At 51.1% G+C, this 19,117-nt stretch overlaps 3 protein-coding genes across 57 annotated transcripts in view; 2 read left to right on the forward strand and 1 right to left on the reverse strand.

Annotated features, from left to right (window-relative positions):
- The window catches only part of LOC125685583 (zinc finger protein 664-like), a 233,337-nt gene that overhangs the window by 129,643 nt on the left and 84,577 nt on the right, over window positions 1-19,117 (reverse strand). The window lies entirely within an intron of this gene.
- Window positions 1-19,117, forward strand: part of LOC125685589 (zinc finger protein 501-like) — a 206,178-nt gene that overhangs the window by 122,139 nt on the left and 64,922 nt on the right. For 5 of the 33 annotated variants that reach the window (XM_048928828.1, XM_048928810.1, XM_048928802.1 and 2 more), the window contains 2 exons: window positions 5,924-6,050; window positions 6,642-6,752. The exons of 10 other annotated variants lie outside the window; for them this stretch is intronic. In XM_048928828.1, the coding sequence (XP_048784785.1) occupies window positions 5,924-6,050; window positions 6,642-6,752 (238 nt within the window). Of the gene's footprint in view, window positions 1-1,391; window positions 3,862-4,634; window positions 4,746-5,651; window positions 5,734-5,923; window positions 6,051-6,641; window positions 6,753-6,857; window positions 9,787-19,117 lie in introns of those variants that run through there. 18 more of the 33 variants (XM_048928806.1, XM_048928801.1, XM_048928811.1 and 15 more) reach the window with 11 other exon arrangements.
- The window catches only part of LOC125685593 (zinc finger protein 501-like), a 121,404-nt gene continuing 106,757 nt past the window's right edge, over window positions 4,471-19,117 (forward strand). Inside the window, exon 1 of the mRNA XM_048928840.1 lies at window positions 4,471-4,543. The gene's annotated coding sequence lies outside the window, so the exon portion shown is untranslated. The remainder of the gene's footprint in view (window positions 4,544-19,117) is intronic.

Consider the following 19,117-nt stretch of genomic DNA (forward strand, 5'->3'; position numbering starts at 1 on the left):
CTCATGATTAGGGCACTCAATTATACAACTGGTCCCATTACTCCATTTACGTTCCTGGTTTCTTATTCAATATTCCCCCTGGCTCACCAACAATGTTTCTCCAGTGAGCCAAAATACAACCCAGGGGGTCTTCTCATATCACTTTAGACACCCCTTGTTCCATAACAGCCTCATACACAACATAACATAACACAACACCTTCAGGACATAAACATTTAACAATCATAAAGACAGTGACAATAATCAGTACAATTTATCCTCAGGATCCTTCCTCTCTCTCTGCCTTCCTCCAGAGCTCAACCTTCCCTCTGTATTCATTTCTCACACTTGCGTAGCTGCCAACCTCCTTCTCCAATAATCAACATATCAACGATAAACATCATTTCCATCCATGAGTACAAATTAGGCCCTAGAAATTGATCTAATTGTTCTGCTACACTTATAGGATCCTCAGTTAAGGAATTCTTCTTGCAACTCCTAACTTCTCTTCTAGTAAAAACAGCAGGCATTACCGCACCTTTTTTCCCTTTGACCTAAGACTGCCTTAAGAGGACAAAGTGAAGTATTAGTAAGGTTAGTATTAGAGAAAGGAAAACTATCCAGGTCCCATTCGCATTACTCCAACTCCCTCAGTAATTGAGAGCGCATCCTCTCTCCAGGACCCTGCACAGATCAGCAGCACCCACTTTCCTCCTCTGGAGAGGTCACCGCTGCTTTAAAAATTGCACTGCTTTAGAAATTAAAGGGGGGGGGGAAGTTACCTAAGGGATCCCATTTATGATCTTTCTGCTTCTCTTTCCCATTTCCTTTGAACTTGGACTCCTCGCGAGGCACATTTCTTTACTCCTTGCACTCATTAAGCGACTTAAGCCAATTCTGTTTCAGAAAAAGGAGTCTTACTGTTGACATATAAATACAAAGTCTGATAGGCCCAATTTTCGTCAGACTCCTATTTTGGTCAAAAAAAAATGATTTTCCCTGTAGTGGCTCCCTACTGTATACAGTATTTAAACATCTTTTCCCTGTTCTTTTCCTAGTTTTGGGATTATTTTCCAATTTTGAAACACTTCTCCCAAGGGGCTGGCTCTCTCTAGGCACCATTCCGGGGACCTTTTTCCCCTGCTCTCGGGAACTCCTATTACCCATCCCTCCAGAATGCTACTGTGAACTCCCCAGCTCACAGGTTACCACATTCTGATTCTCGGATTTTGGGCCCAATCCCTCAGGAGTACTAGACTCCTATCTCGGATTAATAGGGGTGTACTGCTGGCACTTCGTCAAGCGCACAGGGTACCGCACACCAACAGTTCCCTCCCGAGACTCTTCCTTTCACCAACACAGCCGCTTTGTCCGTCCCTGGCCGTGCCCCTCGCGGGACAGCGGAACCGCAGGTCGGGACTCCGCACTCGCTTCGCACTGACAGCGCGTCTCAGTCACACACACTCAAAGAGTCTCAACCGACCCCCAAGGAAAGAGTTAAATCCCCTTACCTTGGTCCGTGCACGAAGTTACCGGGTCGCAATGGCCAACACCCGTGCCTGCCTGCCCCTTGGCTTTTACAGAGTCCGTCCTCTATGAAACAGTCTCGGTTTTTTATCGGCCGTACCAAGGAGTCACCTCACCACCCAGACAGGACCGCTGAAATCAGCGGGGTGCACCTATCCTGTGCAGGGCAGTAGGGAAACTCTCAAAGAGGCGATAATAATCCCGGACGAGCCCCCAAATTGTTGGAAATAATCCAAGTAATTTTTGTCCGGACGGTATCTCTGATAAAAGCAGAATTTATTCGCGATTGCAATGGCGGGCGTCCCACAAGTAGGAGCGCTCCTATGGACACAACATGACAGCCTTTATACCCTGTTTACTCCCCCTTGCCTTCCCCCTCCCCTGTTTCCCCACTGGCTGGGTACTCCAGGTTCACAATCTTATCAGAAGGTTTACATTTGTTATTTACTTGTTATCTGGTGCCAGTCAGTAGTCATCCTGTTGTCTCCAAGATGTCTCGGTGCTCTCCTTGTCCTACTGATATGGTGATTTTCTTTAAAGTCATCATCGTTAAACAAAGAGCACTGGGGATGATGTCAGGCCTTCCCAATGTCAGGCGCTTCCTCGGGCCGCCACGGCCTGCTCTCCGGCCCGCTCCCGCGCAGGACACCCCCGCAGTGTGCACGACAAAATGTACACATATACACCTATATACAGTGTGTTCCTGGGAACTATGACAGCGGAGATCATAAAATAAAAATAATATTATACAATTCTAATGCAGAAACAACACTTGATTCCCACACTGGGAAGGTTCGTCTATAAGATAAGTGATGTAAACTTATCAGAGATCTTCCCCAAGTTAAGTAGAGGGACTCCCAAAATGAACTATGATAACGGAGATCATAAAATAAAAATAATATTATACAATTCTAATGCCGAAACAACATTTGATTCCCACATCTACACCTACTTTCTCAGAATCAGTCAAAATATCCTCTCATATTCTTGCGTATGTACAACTTGTCTCTACAAATATTCTTAAACTTCCCATGTACAGTGTGCAGGTTAGGAAAGGCTACTCCTTCTGCACCCAGCATGTGTGCATAGTGCTGTAACTCAAAATATACCTGCTCTATAACCACTTTGTGGTTATTGAGTTTGATTTTCAGCAAGTCATCCTGTTCAGGCCATGATCTGTGTTCTTCCACACATATGGAAGTTCTACTTAGCCTTGAGAGAGACAGAAGTGAGAACACTTGGAAGAATGTGGTAAACAGTGTCCCTCCCAAACTGGACGAGGGTGGGTTTGATCGTTTGTATTCTTTTGATTTTTCATCTCCAGAGCAGTGTCCAAAAGAGGATGCGTGACCTCCTCTGCGACAGGGGTACCGGCACTTTTAATGCATTACTGAACAACTGCTTTCTGGAAAGCTTTGATGTGAGCAGAGGAAATACTTTTGGTCATCTGTACAGCTGAGTTATCAGCACAAAGGAAAGAGATGCGGCTGTGATCACAGGAAAGTTCAGAGGAACATCCCCTGCAGAAAGATGCGTAGAGTTTAAACACTGCCAAGTGAAACTAGGAATCCACTCTTGCCCCAAAGACCATGCAATAGAACAGGAAGCAGTCTTTCCCGAACACAAACCCCCGGTTACCCCGAGGTTGGTTCCTTCTGGGTGGCCTTAAAGTCTGAAAGTATACAGCAGCGAACAGCAGAGCCGGCCCTCGTACAGCAGACAGCTTAACCATGCTCATGCCTTGCAAAGAAGACCGAATTGAGAAAGCAGGACAGGAAGTTGTTGCAAATAGAACTCACTTGCTCAGCGAGTAGAAACGTGACATCAGTGCCATGGGCAGCGCTCAGTGAGCAAGTGCGCCAGCTGCAGGGAGATGCTGCCCTCGAGAGCAGGCAGCCAGAGATTGCCTCTTGCTGGGAGCTGCTCGCGGGTGAGGGGAGTTAAAGGAACGCCAGGACAGCAACGTGGGGACAAGGCTGTGCGAATGTCCCCAGCAAAGGAAGCAAAGAGACCCAGTAGACAGCGACGCTTCATTAGCGTAACAAAACGCAGCCCCCATCCCTCCCTTCCCCGGGTGCAGATGTGCCGGAGAACGAGCTGTGAAACTGCCCAAGGCCTGGCAGCCGGCTCGGGGCGTGCTCGCTGTGGGAACTGCTGCCCGGCACCTGAGGCTGTGCCGAAGCGGCCAGAGCCTGGCCGGAAGCCATCCGGGCAGCACCGCGAAGGCAGGAGGAGCAGCAAGGCCGTGCTGCGGCCAGCTCCGGGCTGAGGGCACTCGGCATCCTCTGTTCTCCGCGACTCGCAGGAGCCCGGTTGCCTGCACCAGAGGCGGGAGCAGCCTGCTCCGCACCCAAGGTAGGAGCCCTTCGCGGCTGGTGCAGAGGAGCGCACACTTCCTGCCCCCTGCCAGCAGCAGAGGCGAGCGGGGGGCGGAACCGGCACTGCTGTAGCGCAGGCGAGAGCCCGGTCCCGGCTCCAGCTCCCGCCCAGCACAGCGGGTTTGCTGGGCCAGACGGGCTGCAACGAGGGAGCAGCGGTTCCCAGGCGTGTTGCAGCCCGGCTTGGGCTCCGAGGGGCGCAGGAAGGGGTTGGAGCTGGGACAGCGAGGAAGTGAGCACACGAGCTCAGCGTGCTCTGCTGCCTGGTTGGCTCTCTGGAACACAGCGCAGCTGGGCCTGCGTTTGTCCCTCTGGGCCACGGGAGATATGAGATGACCTCGCTCCGTAGCTCTGCACGCAAGGATTGATGGAAGTTTTGAACTCCCCGATGCCTCCTCTTGAGCGTGTGAATGCGAAGCCTCCAAGGGGGGAATTTCAACTCCCTTCTCCCTCCCCAGCAGCCCGCAGTTTCCCTTCAGGGACCCAGCAGGCAGCATCTGCCTCTAGCGGCGCTTTCAGGGTTACCTTTTGTGCGCTTAGCGCTGGGCTGATGGCTCACCTGGGGTCGTGCAAACCCCTGCCAAGGCTTTTTTCCCGGCATCTGCAGATGCCTTTAGCGCACAGCTGCGGGCCCTGAGCACGTCCAGCATCTGCAGCAGGTCCGGCACTGGGCTGTGCAATAGACGCTGAAAAGCTGGCGGTCTGTGGGCTGACTGCAGCACACGTTGAGAACGCGCCCGAGCTGCACGTCAGCAAAGTGCAGCCCAGGCTGCGTCGTGCAAAGGGCGCACGGTGCTGAGAAGGTCCCCGGGAAGCGAGCGCGGTGTGCGTGCTGAGCTGAATGGGAAGCAGCGTCCCCAGGTGGGGGAGGAGGGAAACGCATCCGCCGCGGCATTCTTGGTGCAATGGGGGAAGTGGGATTTTTTGGCTTGGAGAAGAGAAGGGTCTGGGCAGAGCTCGTGGTGGCCTTCCGGGACTTGAAGGAAACGCATAAAGTGGAGGGGAACGGCTGTTTACGAGGGTGGAGATTGACAGGACGAGGGGGAATGGTTTTAAATTGAGAAAGGGGAGATTTAGTTTAGATATCAGTTTTGCATTCAAAGGGTGCTGAAGCAAGTGAAGAGGTTGCCCGTAGAGGTCGTGGATGCCCCATTTCTGGATGCATTCAAGGCCCGGCTTAATGTGCCTCAGGGCAGCCTGGTCTGGTGGATGGAGACCCTGCACATAGCAGGGGTTTGAACTAGATGTTCTTTGTGTTCATTTTCCACTCAGGCCAATCTTGCGATGCTATAATTATCTTCAGATCTTCAATCTAACACATCGCCTTAGAGAAACTCACAAAAATCCAAAGTAACCATGAGTCTCTTAGGGAAGATCAGTATTGTGAAGGTGTCTCGACATCAAGGTGCCGGAGATCTGTGTGCAGGTGTGACCTCAAGAGACATCCCTGCTTGCGGAGAGATCCTGCCATGCAGCCCGCTGCAGTGCAGGAGAGCTTGATTGGTGCTTGGGCTGCTCCTTGTTTTGGGGAAAGATGAGTGACTCCTTGCCATGCTTTGTCTTAAGTCCCTGTTTGAGTGAGCTTTGTGATTTGTAATCAGCTTTAGCCAGAGTGTTACCAGTGCTGTTGCTGATTGTCTTCCTGTGTAAGGCCTCTTGTTGCCATCCCCCAGGCAGTGCCCCACAGATGGCCTGTGGAGGGCTGGGCTGGGACAGGGACTGCTGCGTTCCCTCACAGCTCCCCTCCCACTTCTCTTGTCCCTGCAGGCTCCGGTTCAACTTCTGCCTTCCAGCCATGATCATCTCACGTGCAGGAGAGTCGCAGATGGCCACAGCACATCCATCTCAGGTAGGGGCTGGGGGAAGCAGGCAGGAGAGGCCAAGGGGTGAGGGATGTGAATGCAGGGGGAGAGGGAGGTGGCCTCAGCCAGCGTGTGTGTGCTGGGGGCAGAGAAGCGGCTGGGACGGGAGTTTGTGTCCTGTTTGAGCTGCTTCCCTGGGCCTTGGCTGTTCCCAGCAAGGAGCCTCTTTACTTGCAGGAGCCCGTGAGCTTTGCGGAGGTGGCCGTGTATTTCAGCAGGGAGGAGTGGGCGCTGCTGGACCCTGCGCAGCGAGCGCTCTACCGGGACATGATGCTGGAGACGTACCAGTGCGTGGCCTCGCTGGGTGAGGGCTTTGCTGCCTTTCCTCCTCATTAGGGCACCTTTGGCTGTGCAGAATGAGCCTCTGCAGGCCGGGCCTTGAATGATCACCATGTAGTTCCATATTGATAACTACAACAGCAGCAAAGGAAATGCTGAGAAGCATGAGTTTCAGAAGGGATTAGGATGCACAGCAGGCTCACAAACGCCCCAGAGTCAGTGCTGGCAAGCAGGCATCAGCCAGGAGGGAGAGAACCAGCCCTTCCATTGGGGCTTTATATTGTGCCACCAGCTGCAGCTCACAGATGACTCCCTGCTTACTCCTTTACAGTGTAGGATTTTCCATTCACTTGCCGTAGACATTTTGATGCCTTGGTCACCGATATATTGTCCGAAAATCAACAAGCCATTCACAAGTGAATTTTAAAGAGAATATCCCTTCTTAATTTTCAGAGTTGTAAAAGCGTTCTTTGCTCCATAGGAAGCTGTGGGCCCAGTGTCATTCAGGCCCCAAGTGTGTTTTCTCCCTGGGGAGGGACACAGAGTAGAGCTGTTGAACAGGCACTGTGCCAGAATGATGGAAATGTTCTCATCTCCCCTGTTTCTCTGCTTGAAGCTCCACTTCCAGCCCCCAGACCAGTGCTGATCTCCCTGCTTGAAGGAGGGGAAGAGCCCTGGATCCCAGATGTGCGTAGCCCTGAGGCCGTGCCAGGAGACCTCAACCCAGGTGAGGTGGTGGAGGGAAGGAGGAGGTTGGGGCTGGAAGAGCCATCTCTGTGTGTGTTTCATTTTGGTCACTGTGTGCTATTTCTGGATTTCCTCTTTCATCCAGCAGGAACTGGGGTTACAGATCTACTGGAGGATCTGCAGGAAAGTGGTGTGGCCAAAAGGCGGTGGGGTGGTGTCTGTGTGGAAGAAATCAGAAGGGATGTCCAAGGAGGCGTGGAGCAAGGTCAGGCTGAGCACATCACCACGATGCCACTGGGAAAGTGTCTGCAAGAGAAAGGAAGGAGCCCACTGGACTCGAACATAGGTCAAAAGGAGCGTGAAGATCCCAGGAGCAAGGATGTGTGCCAGAAGGAAAAGCAGAATCCATGCACAGAGTGTGGAAACAGCTTTGAAAAAGATTCCAGCATCGTTAACCACCAGTGCATACGCTCAGCAATGAGTGCATACAAGTGCACTGACTGTGGGAAGAGCTTCAAATGGAGATCCCAACTCACCTACCACCAACGCGTCCACACAGGAGAGAGATCCTACGAGTGCTGTGAGTGTGGAAAGAGCTTCAAAAGCAGGTCTAATTTGAAGAGCCACAAACGCTTCCACTCAGAGGAGAGACCCTACAAGTGCTGTGAGTGTGGGTGGGCTGTAAAATGCCGTTCCCATCTCATCTACCACCTGCGCTTCCACACAGGAGAGAAACCATTTCAGTGTCATGAGTGTGGGAAGAGCTTCAAAAGCAGTTCTGAACTGAAGCGCCACGAGCGCTCCCACACAGGGGAGAAACCCTACAAGTGCCCTGAGTGTGGGAAGAGCTTCAAGAGCAGTTCTGCATTGAAGCAACACCAGCACTTCCACACAGGAGAGAGACCCTTCAAGTGTCCTGACTGTGGGAAGAGCTTTAAACGCAGATCTAATCTCAACACCCACAAGCACATCCACACCGCACACAGGCTGTAGAAGCATCTCATGATACGGAGAACCTTCAAAAGCAGTTTCAGCCTCGATACCTATCAGCACAGCCACACAAGATACAGAGCCTGCAGAGCCCAGAACGTAGGAAGAGCTTCAGGCAGAGCCCCAGCCTGGTGACCAACTATGGATTTGTGTAGTGATGAACCTTACAAATCCCTTGAGCAGAGGAAGAGCTCTGCGGCCAATCTAAATCCTCTTTCTCCTTCTTTGCATGAGAATTATGCACATTGCTCTCCTTCAGCTGCAGTTGCTGTGTTGAGTGGCCATACAGAGGAGAATCCAGAGCGGGATGTGTCACAGCCAGTCAAAAAGTTCTTCCAGGTGGCACGTTTCTGCCAGGGCTGTGTGCAAGGAGAGTCACCTCTTACCTCCCCCGTAGAAACTCCTGTGCTGTGGGGCAGCAGGTGAGGACCCAAAGGAAACCTCAGCTGGGCTGATATGTCACCAGGAAGGAAGAAATCCTGTCTGTAGGCTGTGTGGGAAGAGCTTCATCTGGAGCTCAACCCTCAGTAGATCCCAGAGAACCAACCAGTGGAGAGTCCCAGTGAGTGCCTTGACTGCAGGAAGAGGTGTGTCCAGAGCTGGGAGCTCAACACACATCTGTGGATTCACATGAGGAACCCTACAAATGCACAGCCTGCAAGAAGAGTTTTGGCCACACCTCAAACCTGCTGAGCTACCAGAGTGTCTGCACTTGGGCAAAGTCCAGTGAGTTCACGTGGCAGGAAGCCTTAGAAATGCCTCGCGTGTGAGAAGGGCTTTGTGCAGAGGGCAGAGTTCCTCACTGGCCCTACAAGTGTTCCTGGTGCATGACTGGCACCCTCTGCAGAAGGGACTTAACCCAGGAGCTTCAGATGGCCTTTCCTTGCTACCCAGAGCAGTTCTCTCACCATGCCCGGTTTCTTCTGCTCTTCCTGCCAGCAGCTTTTTGATGCCGTTTCCTAAGGAGAAGTGGCTGTGCAGGGATGTTCTGTGTGTCTGTGTGCATGTGTTGCTCTCAGTAATTTGTGAGTGCACTGATGAACCTGAGAGAAGGGTCAGGAGAGCAGTAACGTGGCTCTTGGAGGTTTTCTGAGAATCATCTGTAGTGGAAGGCGTAGAGGATGAATAAAGAAGCTGAGTTGTTCTGAATCTTTCTTCAGTGTAGTCTTGTTTGTTGTTCTTACAATGAATGTCAGCATGTGGAATGAGGAGAGGGAAAGGTGCAAGCAGGATTTGGTTTGTGTGCCTCCTCCAGACCAGTGCTTGCTTCTGTAGAAGGCGTTTTGTTCATACAATCCTATCATCCTTCCTAACCGTGCTGCGCAGTGGTTCTACTGCTCAGAGCAGCAGTGTTACACTGAGCCTTGTCTCCAATAAAAGTAGAAAAAGCTGAGCTTGTTCTCCAAGTTTCTGGAAGTGGATTGAGCAGAAGGCAGTGCAAACCCACATGGTGCACAAGCAGCTCATCCCCACAGCACAGAGATATCAGAGTGCTCTCGGGTGCATGCTTGCCTTGCATGTGATCCCTTTTGAGATTAAAGTTTTTTATTTTCAACTTGAGAAGGTGTGCGTGAGACCTGCTGCAGCAGATCCTTCACATTTGCTGTGCTCAGCTAAAGCTGCTGTGCTAGGAATGCAGTTGGCAGGAAGTGGAGGTTGATTTTGTTGAGCAGGAGCTTGCCCATGTCCTCAGGTGAGGCTCTGTGAAAGCTTCCTGACCCCCGAGAAGCTGCAAGGGGATGATGATTGCAGTACTGAGAAGCTCTGCTTCCTCCATCCCAGGAAGCAGGGCCTGGTCTTCCGCAAGAGGTACAGCAGAGCCCTGGAGGATGGACAAACTCACAGCTCCAAGGGAAAATGCTTGGGGAGGAAGCAAGGTGATGGGAGGCTTGGGGATCCCCAGCCACAGAGACGACTGCTCAGCCAATAGTTGGGGTGATTTACTTTTCAACCGCATCCAGTAATTGCTGTCATGTGGCATTGGTCATGTGTCTCCTCTTTCCTTTTAGGTTTCCCCAAACAGCATTCTCACTATTTTTTTTTTTTCATCTTACATCACTATTCTGAAAAATATTGATCAGGTTTTCCTTGAAATGAGAATAAAAATGATTTTCCACTTTTACTCCCTGAAACATCCTTTTATCTGCGGATTCCCCCTAATATTATGTACCAACCTGGTGGCCTTCGGTGATGTTGTCACCGTCTGGGTGGATGAGGGGTGAGCAGTGGATGTAGTCTACTTTGATTTCAGCAAGGTGTTTGATATTGTCTCCCACGACATCCTTATAACAAAGCTGAGGAAGTGTGGGATAGATGAGTGGACAGTGGGGTGGGTTGAGAACTGGCTGACTGGCAGAGCGCAGAGGGTCGTCGTTGGCGGTGCAGTCTGGTTGGAGGCCTGTAAACAGTGGTGTTCCTCAGGGGTCTGTGCTGGGTCCTTGTTCAACATCTTTATGAATGACCTCAATGAGGGGATAGTGGCCACCCTCAGCAAGTTTGCTGATGATACAAAGTTGGGAGGATTGGCTGACACACCTGAAGGCTGTGCTGCCATTCAGTGAGACCTGGAGAGGCTGGGGAGATGGGCAGAAAAAAAACGGATGAGGTTTAACAGAAGCAAGTGTAGAGTCTTGCATCTGGGAAGGAATAATTGCATGCACCAGTACAGGCTGGGGGATGAGCTGCTGGAAAGCTCTGCAGAGAGGGACCTGGGTGTCCTGGTTTACGACAGGTCGGCCATGAGCCAGCAGTGTGCCCTTGTGGCCAAAAAGGCCAATGGCATCCTGGGGCACATTAAAAAGAGCATGGCCAGCAGGTCGAGGGAGGTGATCCTCCCCCTCTGCTCTGCCTTGAGATGATGCTCAGGCCTCATCTGGAGTACTGTGTCCAGTTCTGGGCTCCCCAGTACAAGACAGGGACTCCTTGGAAAGAGTCCAGCGGAGGGCCACAAAGATGGTGAGGGGCCTGGAGCATCTCTCCTATGAAGAAAGGCTGAGTGAACTGGGTCTGTTCAGCCTGGAGAAAAGAAGACTGAGAGGGGACCTGATCCAGGTCTATAAGTCTCTGAGGTGTGGGGGGCAGAGTGGTTAGGCCAAACTGTTTTCAGCAGTGTGTGCAGACAGGACAAGGGGATACGGCCAGAAACGGCAGCATAGCAAGTTCTGCACAAATGAGCACAAGAACTTCTTTAGGTGAGGTGACGGAGCGCTGGAACAGGCTGCCCAGGAAGGTGGTGGAGTCTCCTTCTCTGGAGATGTTCATGAACCACCTGGACACCTACTTGTGCGACCTGGGGTAGGGAACTGCTTTGGCAGGGGGGTTGCACTCGATGATCTCTGGAGGTCCCTTCCAACCCCTACGATTCTGTGATCTCCTTCACAAGCTTCAGCTCAGCGTGAGCTTTAGCCTTCCCCATTGCTTCTCTGCAGGCTCTGACATCGCACCTGTACTCCTCCCACGGGGACAGGCCCTTTTTTCCACTTCTCCTAAACCTCCTTCTTCCCTTTGATCTTATCCATGAGCTCCTTGCTCATCCACGTAGGCCTCCCGCATCCATTCCCCAATTTCCTACTCTTAGGGATGCACCGATCCTGAGCTTGGAAGAAGTGCTGCTTCAATGTTGCCCAGCTCTCAAGGGCCCTCTTACCTTCAAGCACTCCAGCCCATGAGTTACGTCCAAGTAGAAATTGTTGGAGCTGGCTCTCTGAAAGTCCAGGGCAGCAATCCCACTTTTTGCCTTACTTCTTGCACACAAGATCTTGAACACCACCATCTCATGATTGCTGCATCTCAAGCTGCCCCCAAACTTCTCATCCCTAACAAGCCCATTCCTGATGGAAAGAACAAGGTCCAAAATCACCCCACCCACCCCTTGTTGGCTTCTCCAACAACTGTGTGACAAAACTATCTTCAGCACATTGCAGGATCCATTTGGACTGTGTGTGCCTGGCCATGTTGCTTACCCAGCAGATATCTGGATGATTCACGTCCCCCATGACAACCAGTGCATGGGATTGCAAGGCTACTTCCAGCTGCGTGTAGAAGGCCTCATGGAATTCATCCTCCTGATCTGGTGACTGTAGTACAACCCACAGCAATGTTGGCCATACCAGCCCTGCTCTTAATTCTCACCCACAAGCACTCCACACGTCCTTCACCCTCTCACGGGTGCACCTCAATCCATTCTAGTAGCTCTCTCACATGAAGTGCAACTCCTCCACCTCGCTTCCCCAGCCTGTCTTTCCTGAAAAGGACAGAGCCCTCCATGGCAGCATTCTAATCATGTGAGCTGTTGCACCACATCTCCGTGATTGCAGTGAGATCATGGCCCTGCAACTATACACAGATCTAGAGCTCATCCTGTTATTTCCCGTGCTACTCACCCTGGTCTACAGGCACTTTAGGGAAGCAGCAGGTGCAGTTACCCCGAGAGGGACGCATGAAGATTTTGGATGGAGTATTGGCAACAGGACCTTTACTGAGGAGTCTCGGTACAATCCTATGGGACTTAGGTTCAGAGGTTTTTCCCTGCAATCTCCAACAGTGACAACATCCCTCAGCCCTTCTCTGCCACACTGAATTCCCCTCCCTTGCCTCTTTGGACCTAGTTTAAAGCCCTGGTAATCAATGCAGAGAGCTTGCTTCCCAGCACACGTGAGCTCTGCTTGCTCAGTTGGAGTCCATCAGGAGCCCACATACCCCGTTTCTCAAATACCTGCACAAGATCAGAATACCCAAAGCCTTGATAAGACCCTGCCCCTTCAGCCAGGCAGCAAATGGGAGCCTCAGTGCTCCCCAGCCAGGAGCCCCCAATTACTAAGACTCTCCATCCTTCTTTCGTGGCACTGATACTGATGCAGTGCCCTGTCTGGCCCCCTGCCCTGCATTCTCAACGTGCTTCTCGGGACATCAGTTCTGACTATTTTCCTGACCCTCATCCTTTTCTGGCCTGAGAGACTCAAATCTATGACACAGGGACACTGCAGGGGTTGGTGGCACCGTGGATGTTGAGGGCAGACGCCTCCCTCTGCTACGAGCAGAACTGAGCAAATGAAGAGTTGGTAACCATTACCACGTGGGTAAATGCTGTCAGTAACTCGGAGGTGAGGTGATCCTGCATTCCTGGTCCACAAAAGAAATCCTGTGACACAGAGAAGGCACCTTAGCCTTGTGCACGAACCATTCAGTCTCATCTCTGTGCAGAGATGAAACAAAAATCTCGTGTCCCTCTGAGCAAATCAGATCCGGGCACACGGAGCTCAAGAACCCAGACTCCGTGACAACAGCAGTAACTTGCTTAGAGACTCTGATGGCAGCATTTCCATTTGCAATCCCATGTGATGCTGTTAAAGAAAACAGAGAATCATCTTGGAGGGGAATTCTGAACAGCTTACCCCATTCAAGAAAAAGTTGAATTCACGATGCCTTAATTGTTTTGTTTAACACCACTGCCATGGGTGTGTTACATGCTTTAGTTAAAGATCATGAGCACAGCATCAATAGATGGCAGCCTGACAATCACACCTGCTGTGACTGTAATGCTGTTGGCTATTCTCTCTTCCCAGTTGCTGAAGCACTGAGTTGAGTTAGGAACAGTCAACCTTTTGCTCTTCCTACTGCCACATTTGACAGAGGGTAGTAAGGGACTTCAAACACTCACTGAATTCCTTCTCAATTTGCAGTTTTACATTTCCCCACTCAAAGAATGTGAGCCATTGTCACTGCAGATAACATCAGCAGCAGGAAGATTTGAAAAGCAAAATGATCGCCCTCACACTGCATTTTGCCCACTGTCTGATACTGTTGTATGCAACCAGATAGACATGAAAACCACAGAGCTCATTGGCCGTGTGCTACAATCCCTAAATTTCTGGGATGCTGTTGAGCCATTAGGACAAGAGAGGCTGATCTTGAGATACTCCATAAAAGAATTAACAATAATTAATTAGTATCATCATCCAGGCTGAGTGGCTTATAGTAGACTCCCACAGTGACGTCCACTTCAGTTCTTTGTCCCTTCATTCATACCCAGAGGCTTTCAACCATGCCATTACTAACTACAAGCTCCATTCCATGCAGCCCACCAGTACCAGTATCATCAGCAACCCCATCCCATCTCACCTGCCCTCCATCTCCAACCTGGAGATCCCAGAGCCATCACAGAATCACAGAATCACAGAATCACAAGGTTGGAAACGACCTGCAAGATCATCTAGTCCAACCACCCTCCCATTCCTATTAGTACCACAAACTACTAAACCAGATCTCGTAGCTCCTCATCCAGGTGCCTCTTGTACACTGCCAGGGACGGTGACTCCACCACCTCCCTGGGCAGCCATTCCACTGCTTGACCACCCTCTGAGAGAAAAAGTTTCTCCTAATGTCCAGCCTAAACCTCCTCTGGTACAACTTCTTGCCGTTTCCTCGGGTCCTACTATTTGCCTGGGAGAAGAGGCCAGACCCTTTTACACCACAACCTCCCTTCAGTAAGTTGTAAAGTGCAATGAGGTCTTCCCTGAGCCTCCTCTTCTCCAGACTGAACAATCCCAGCTCCCTCAACCGCTCCTCATAAGACCATAAGCTCCAGACCCCTCACCAGTTTCGTTGCCCTTCTCTGGACACGTTCCAGGGCCTCAATGTCTTTCTTGTAGTGAGGGGCCCAAAACTGAACACAGCACTCGAGGTGCAGCCTCAGCAGAGCTGAGCAGAGGGGGATGATCACCTCCCTGCTCCTGCTGGCCGCACCATTTCTAATGCAGGCCAGGATGGTGTTGGCCCTCTTGGCCACCTGGGCACACTGCCAGCTCACGTTCAGCCGAGCATCAACCAACACCCCCAGCTACCTTTCCTCTTCACAGATTTCCACTTTCTTTCAGCACTTTCCACTCATCCCCAAGTCTGCATGGGGTTATTGTGGCCAAAGTGCAGGACCCGACACTTGGCCTTGTTAAACCTCATCCCATTCACCTCAGCCCAGCGATCCAGCTTATCTAGATCCTTCTGCAGGGCCTCCCTGCCTTCAGGCAGATCGACACCACCTCCCAGCTTGGTGTCATCTGCAAACTTATTCAGGGTGCACTCAATCCCTTCATCTAAGTTGTCAATGAAGATATTAAACAGGATGGGCCCCAGCACCGACCCCCGGGGGACACCACTTGAAACAGGTCTCCAGCTAGACTTCACTCCATTGACCTCCACCCGTTGAGCACGGCCTTCCAGCCATTTCCTTATCCAACGGAGGGTAAAACTGTCCAAGCCACGGGCAGCCAGTTTCCACAGAAGGATACTGTGAGAGACCATGTCAAAGGCTTTGCTGAAGCCTAGGTAGACTACATCAACAGCCTTTCCCTCATCTACCAGTCTGGTGACTCAGTGGTAGAAAGAGATGAGGTTGGTCAAACATGACCTGCCTTTCATGAACCCATGCTGGCTGGGCCTGATCCCGTGGACGTCACGCACGAGCCGTGTGATCTCTCCCAGGAGGATTTGTTCCATGACCTTCCCTGGTACTGATGTAAGGCTGACAGGGCTGTAGTTTCCCAGATCCTCCTTATGGCCCTTCTTGTAGATGGGAGTCACATCAGCAAGCCTCCAATCCTCTGGAACCTCTCCAGTCAACCAGGAGCGCTGGTAGATAGCCGAGAGCGGCTTAGCAATCACCCCCGCCAACTCCCTCCCAACATTCCCTAGGATGAAGCCCATCCGGTCCCATGAACTTGTGACTGTCCAGATGGAGGAGGAGCTCCCTAACGGCCTCCACCTCAATCTCCGGGGAGACATTCTGCGTGTCAGCCCAGATATCCAGATCAGGGCACAAAGTGCCCTGAAGATAACTGGTCTGACTATTAAAGGCAGATGTAAAGAAGGCGTTGAGGACCTCAGCCTTCTCCTTGTCATCTGGGGTCACATTCCCTGCCGCATCAATTAAAGGACAGAGATTATCCTTGGTTTTTCTCTTGCCATTGATATATTTGTAAAAGGATTTCTTATCCTCTTTTACTGCAGTGGCCAATCTAAGTTCAAGATGGGCTTTTGCCTTCCGGACTTCCTCCCTGCATACCTTAGCAACTTCCTTGTAATCTCCCGTAGTAGCTTGTCCCTTCTTCCAGAATGACATCGGCTCTCTTTTTTTTCCTGAGCCTTGACAGTAATTTCCGGCTCATCCACACCAGTCTTCTCCCCCAACGGCTCGCCTTATGGTATTCAGGGACAGCCTGTTTTTGCGCCTTTAAGATTTTCACCTTGAGGAGCATCCAGGCTTCCTGGACCCCTTTACCCTTAAGGAGCGACTCCCAAGGAACCCATGCTACAAGCGTCCTGAGCAGGTCAAAGTCTGCCCTCTGGAAGTTCAAGATAGCAGTTTTGGTAGTCACCCTTCTGACATCTCCAAGAACAGAGAACCCTACAATTTCATGGTCGCTCGGCCCTAGACAGTCTCCAACCTTCACATCACCTACCAGTCCTTCTCTGTTAGCAAAGAGCAGGTCAAACAGGGCACCACCCCTGGTAGGCTCTCGTACCAGCTGTGTAAGGAAGCTATCTTCCACACACTCCAGAAACCTCTTGGACTGCTTCCTTTGAGCCATGTTATATTTCCAACATATATCAGGGAAGTTGAAATCCCCCACAAGAACGAGTGCTGGCGATCGCACGACTTCCGCAAGCTGCTCATAGAATGCTTCGTCCATCTCCTCATCCTGATTTGGTGGTCTATAACAGACCCCAACTACGATGTCTCCCCTACAGGCCTTCCCCCTGACCCTCACCCATAGACACTCCACTTTATCATTTGCAATCTCAAGCTCTTCAACATCAAAACAGTCTTTAATATAAAGGGCCACACCACCACCCTTCCTTCCTTGTCTACCTTGTTCTATCCTTGTCTGAAGAGCTTATAGCCATCGATCTCAACACTCCAGTCATGGGAGCAGTCCCACCATGTTTCAGTAACAGCAGCTAGATCATAGATAGCCTGGTGCACAATCGCTTCCAGATCCTCCTGCTTGTTGCTCGTGCTGCGTGCATTGGTACACATGCACTTGAGCCGAGTCATTTGCCTCACTCCCAGCTCTAAAATCGTTCCCCTAGGCTCTTTTCTTGTGAGGCCTGTGCTGTCCCCCTTCCCCCGTCATAATTAGTTTAAAGCTCTATCGATGAGCCCCACTAGCTCCTGAGCTAAGATTCATTGTCCCCTTTGAGATAGGTGGGTTCCATAGTTGGACAGCAAGCTAGGGGCCGAGTAAACTACCCCATGGTCGAAGAACCCAGTTTCTGGCTCGGCACCAGCCTCTGAGCCAGTTATTCATTGCTTGCACCTTCCGTGCAAGCTCTGAGTCTCACACTGCCCCTGATAGTACAGAACAAAAGGAGTACTTGTACTCCTGCACCTTGAACTAAGCGCCCTAAACCCTTGAAATCCCTTTTCATTGCCCGTAGGCTTGTCTGAGTAATTTCTTCACTGCCCACCTGAACTATGAGCAATGGAAAGTAATCAGTGGGCCTCACCAGCTTTGGTATTTTCCTGCTTATGTCCCTGACCCGGGCCCCAGGAAGGCAGCACACTTCTCGGTGGCTCAGGTCTGGTCTGCATATGGGACCCTCTGTTCCTCTGAGAAGGGAGTCACCCACCACGACCACCCTTCTTTCTTTCCTGACAGAGGCAGTCTGGAGGCATGGGGATGGCCGCCTCGCCTTAGACTCCCTCCTTGCCTTAGGCTCCCTCCTCGGCAGATCCTCCATCACCTCATTGCTCACCTCACCTTCCATTTCCAGCATGTGAAACCTGTTGCTAAGGGGGATCTGGGGAAGCGGGGCAGGCAGGCATGGCGGGTTCCCATGACGTTGAGTAGGGACTCTCGTCCAACCCTCCTCATCAGTCAGGTCTGTCCTACTCTGATGGGGCTGGGCTTTTGTGAGGGTGTCTTCCTGGCACCCCTTCCTCTGACATGCCAGCCAGTCACCCCAACAGTCTATCTCCTGCTCACATTCCCTGATGGTCCTAGGTTTCTGTACCTCTTCCTTGAGCTCAATCACCAGCTGGAGTAACTCATCCACTTGCTCACACCTCATGCAGGTGTAATCCCTGCCATCTTCCCCAGGTAGCAGCAGGCTCAAGCAGTCCCTGAAGCCAGAGACTTGAACAGACACATTTCTGAGCAGCCCCTCCATCTGGGTTGCCACAATCTTCTTGGAATAAAGTCGCTGCCTGGTGGAAACCATGATAGCCTCCCTGTTCTCAATAGGCTGAAACAATACTTCACACCTGCTCTGCTGTGTGGGCATCCATCACACACAGCACACCCGTCACAGGACCGTTCCCACCACGTCTCACTCATACTGATGATGCTGCAGCACACAGGGCCTCCAGCTTTGGATGCCAACGTGAAAAACCAATAACGCATAACAGCCTTGCACATGGGCACCTGGGGGGCTGGTTGTTCCCTTGGGAGCTGCGTCTGTGGCTGTGTTGATTCCATGAGTGCAGAGGTGTCTATGACATTGCTCTCTGCGGGGTGGATGCAAGTACTGGTAGAATTCACCAAGACAAAGCTTCCCAAGTGAACATCCAACCTGAGAATGGAAGGCCCCCTCCTCCCTCCCCAGAATTCCACAACCACAAGCAATACAAACCAATGTAACATCTGAAATAATCCTGTTACTGCAGTCAGGGCGCTGCAGTCACAACTCTGCAGAGACTCATGTCTGCAACAGAAGGACTTTCCCCAGAGCAAAGGGAAAGCAGGGGAGTTCAGAGGCACATGAGTTTTCTAACTCTTAATGCAATTAAACATGACGTGTGACAAACCATGGGGGGAAATTCACCATTAAAATGATTCTTTCAGGAAAAAAAATAATGGGAAAAACAGCTTCACCGGCTCACCAAAATCAACCTCCACTTCCTGCCGACTGCATCCCTAGCACAGCAGCTTTAGCTGAGCACAGCAAATGAGAAAGCTCTCCTGCAGGAGGTCTTGCACACACCTTCTCAAGTTGAAAATAAAAACCTTTAATCTCAAAAGGGATCAATTGCAAGGCAAGCATGCACTGGAGAGCACTCTGGTATCTCTGTGCTGTGGGGATGAGCTGCTGGAACACCGTGTGGGTTTGCACTGCCTTCTGCTCCCACCACCTCCAGAAACTTGGAGAACAAGCTCAGCTTTTTGTACTTTTATTGGAGACAAGGCTCAGTGTCACACTGCTGCTCTGAGCAGTGGACGGAGACCAGCTCAAGACGCCTGGGACATACGGGCTTAAGGCTCTGGTGGCGCAAAAGCAAAGTTTATTGTTGTTACAGGGTTTTTATATCTTTTAGCTACAGGAGTATACAATACTTAAATCAGATAACAGTCATGTGGCTGACAGCAATACATCATTGCTTAATTAACTCTTTTGTGTTATGATCAGTACAGTGATCAA

Source organism: Lagopus muta, chromosome 28 (genome assembly GCF_023343835.1).
Source record: "Lagopus muta isolate bLagMut1 chromosome 28, bLagMut1 primary, whole genome shotgun sequence".
Lineage (NCBI taxonomy): Eukaryota > Metazoa > Chordata > Aves > Galliformes > Phasianidae > Lagopus > Lagopus muta.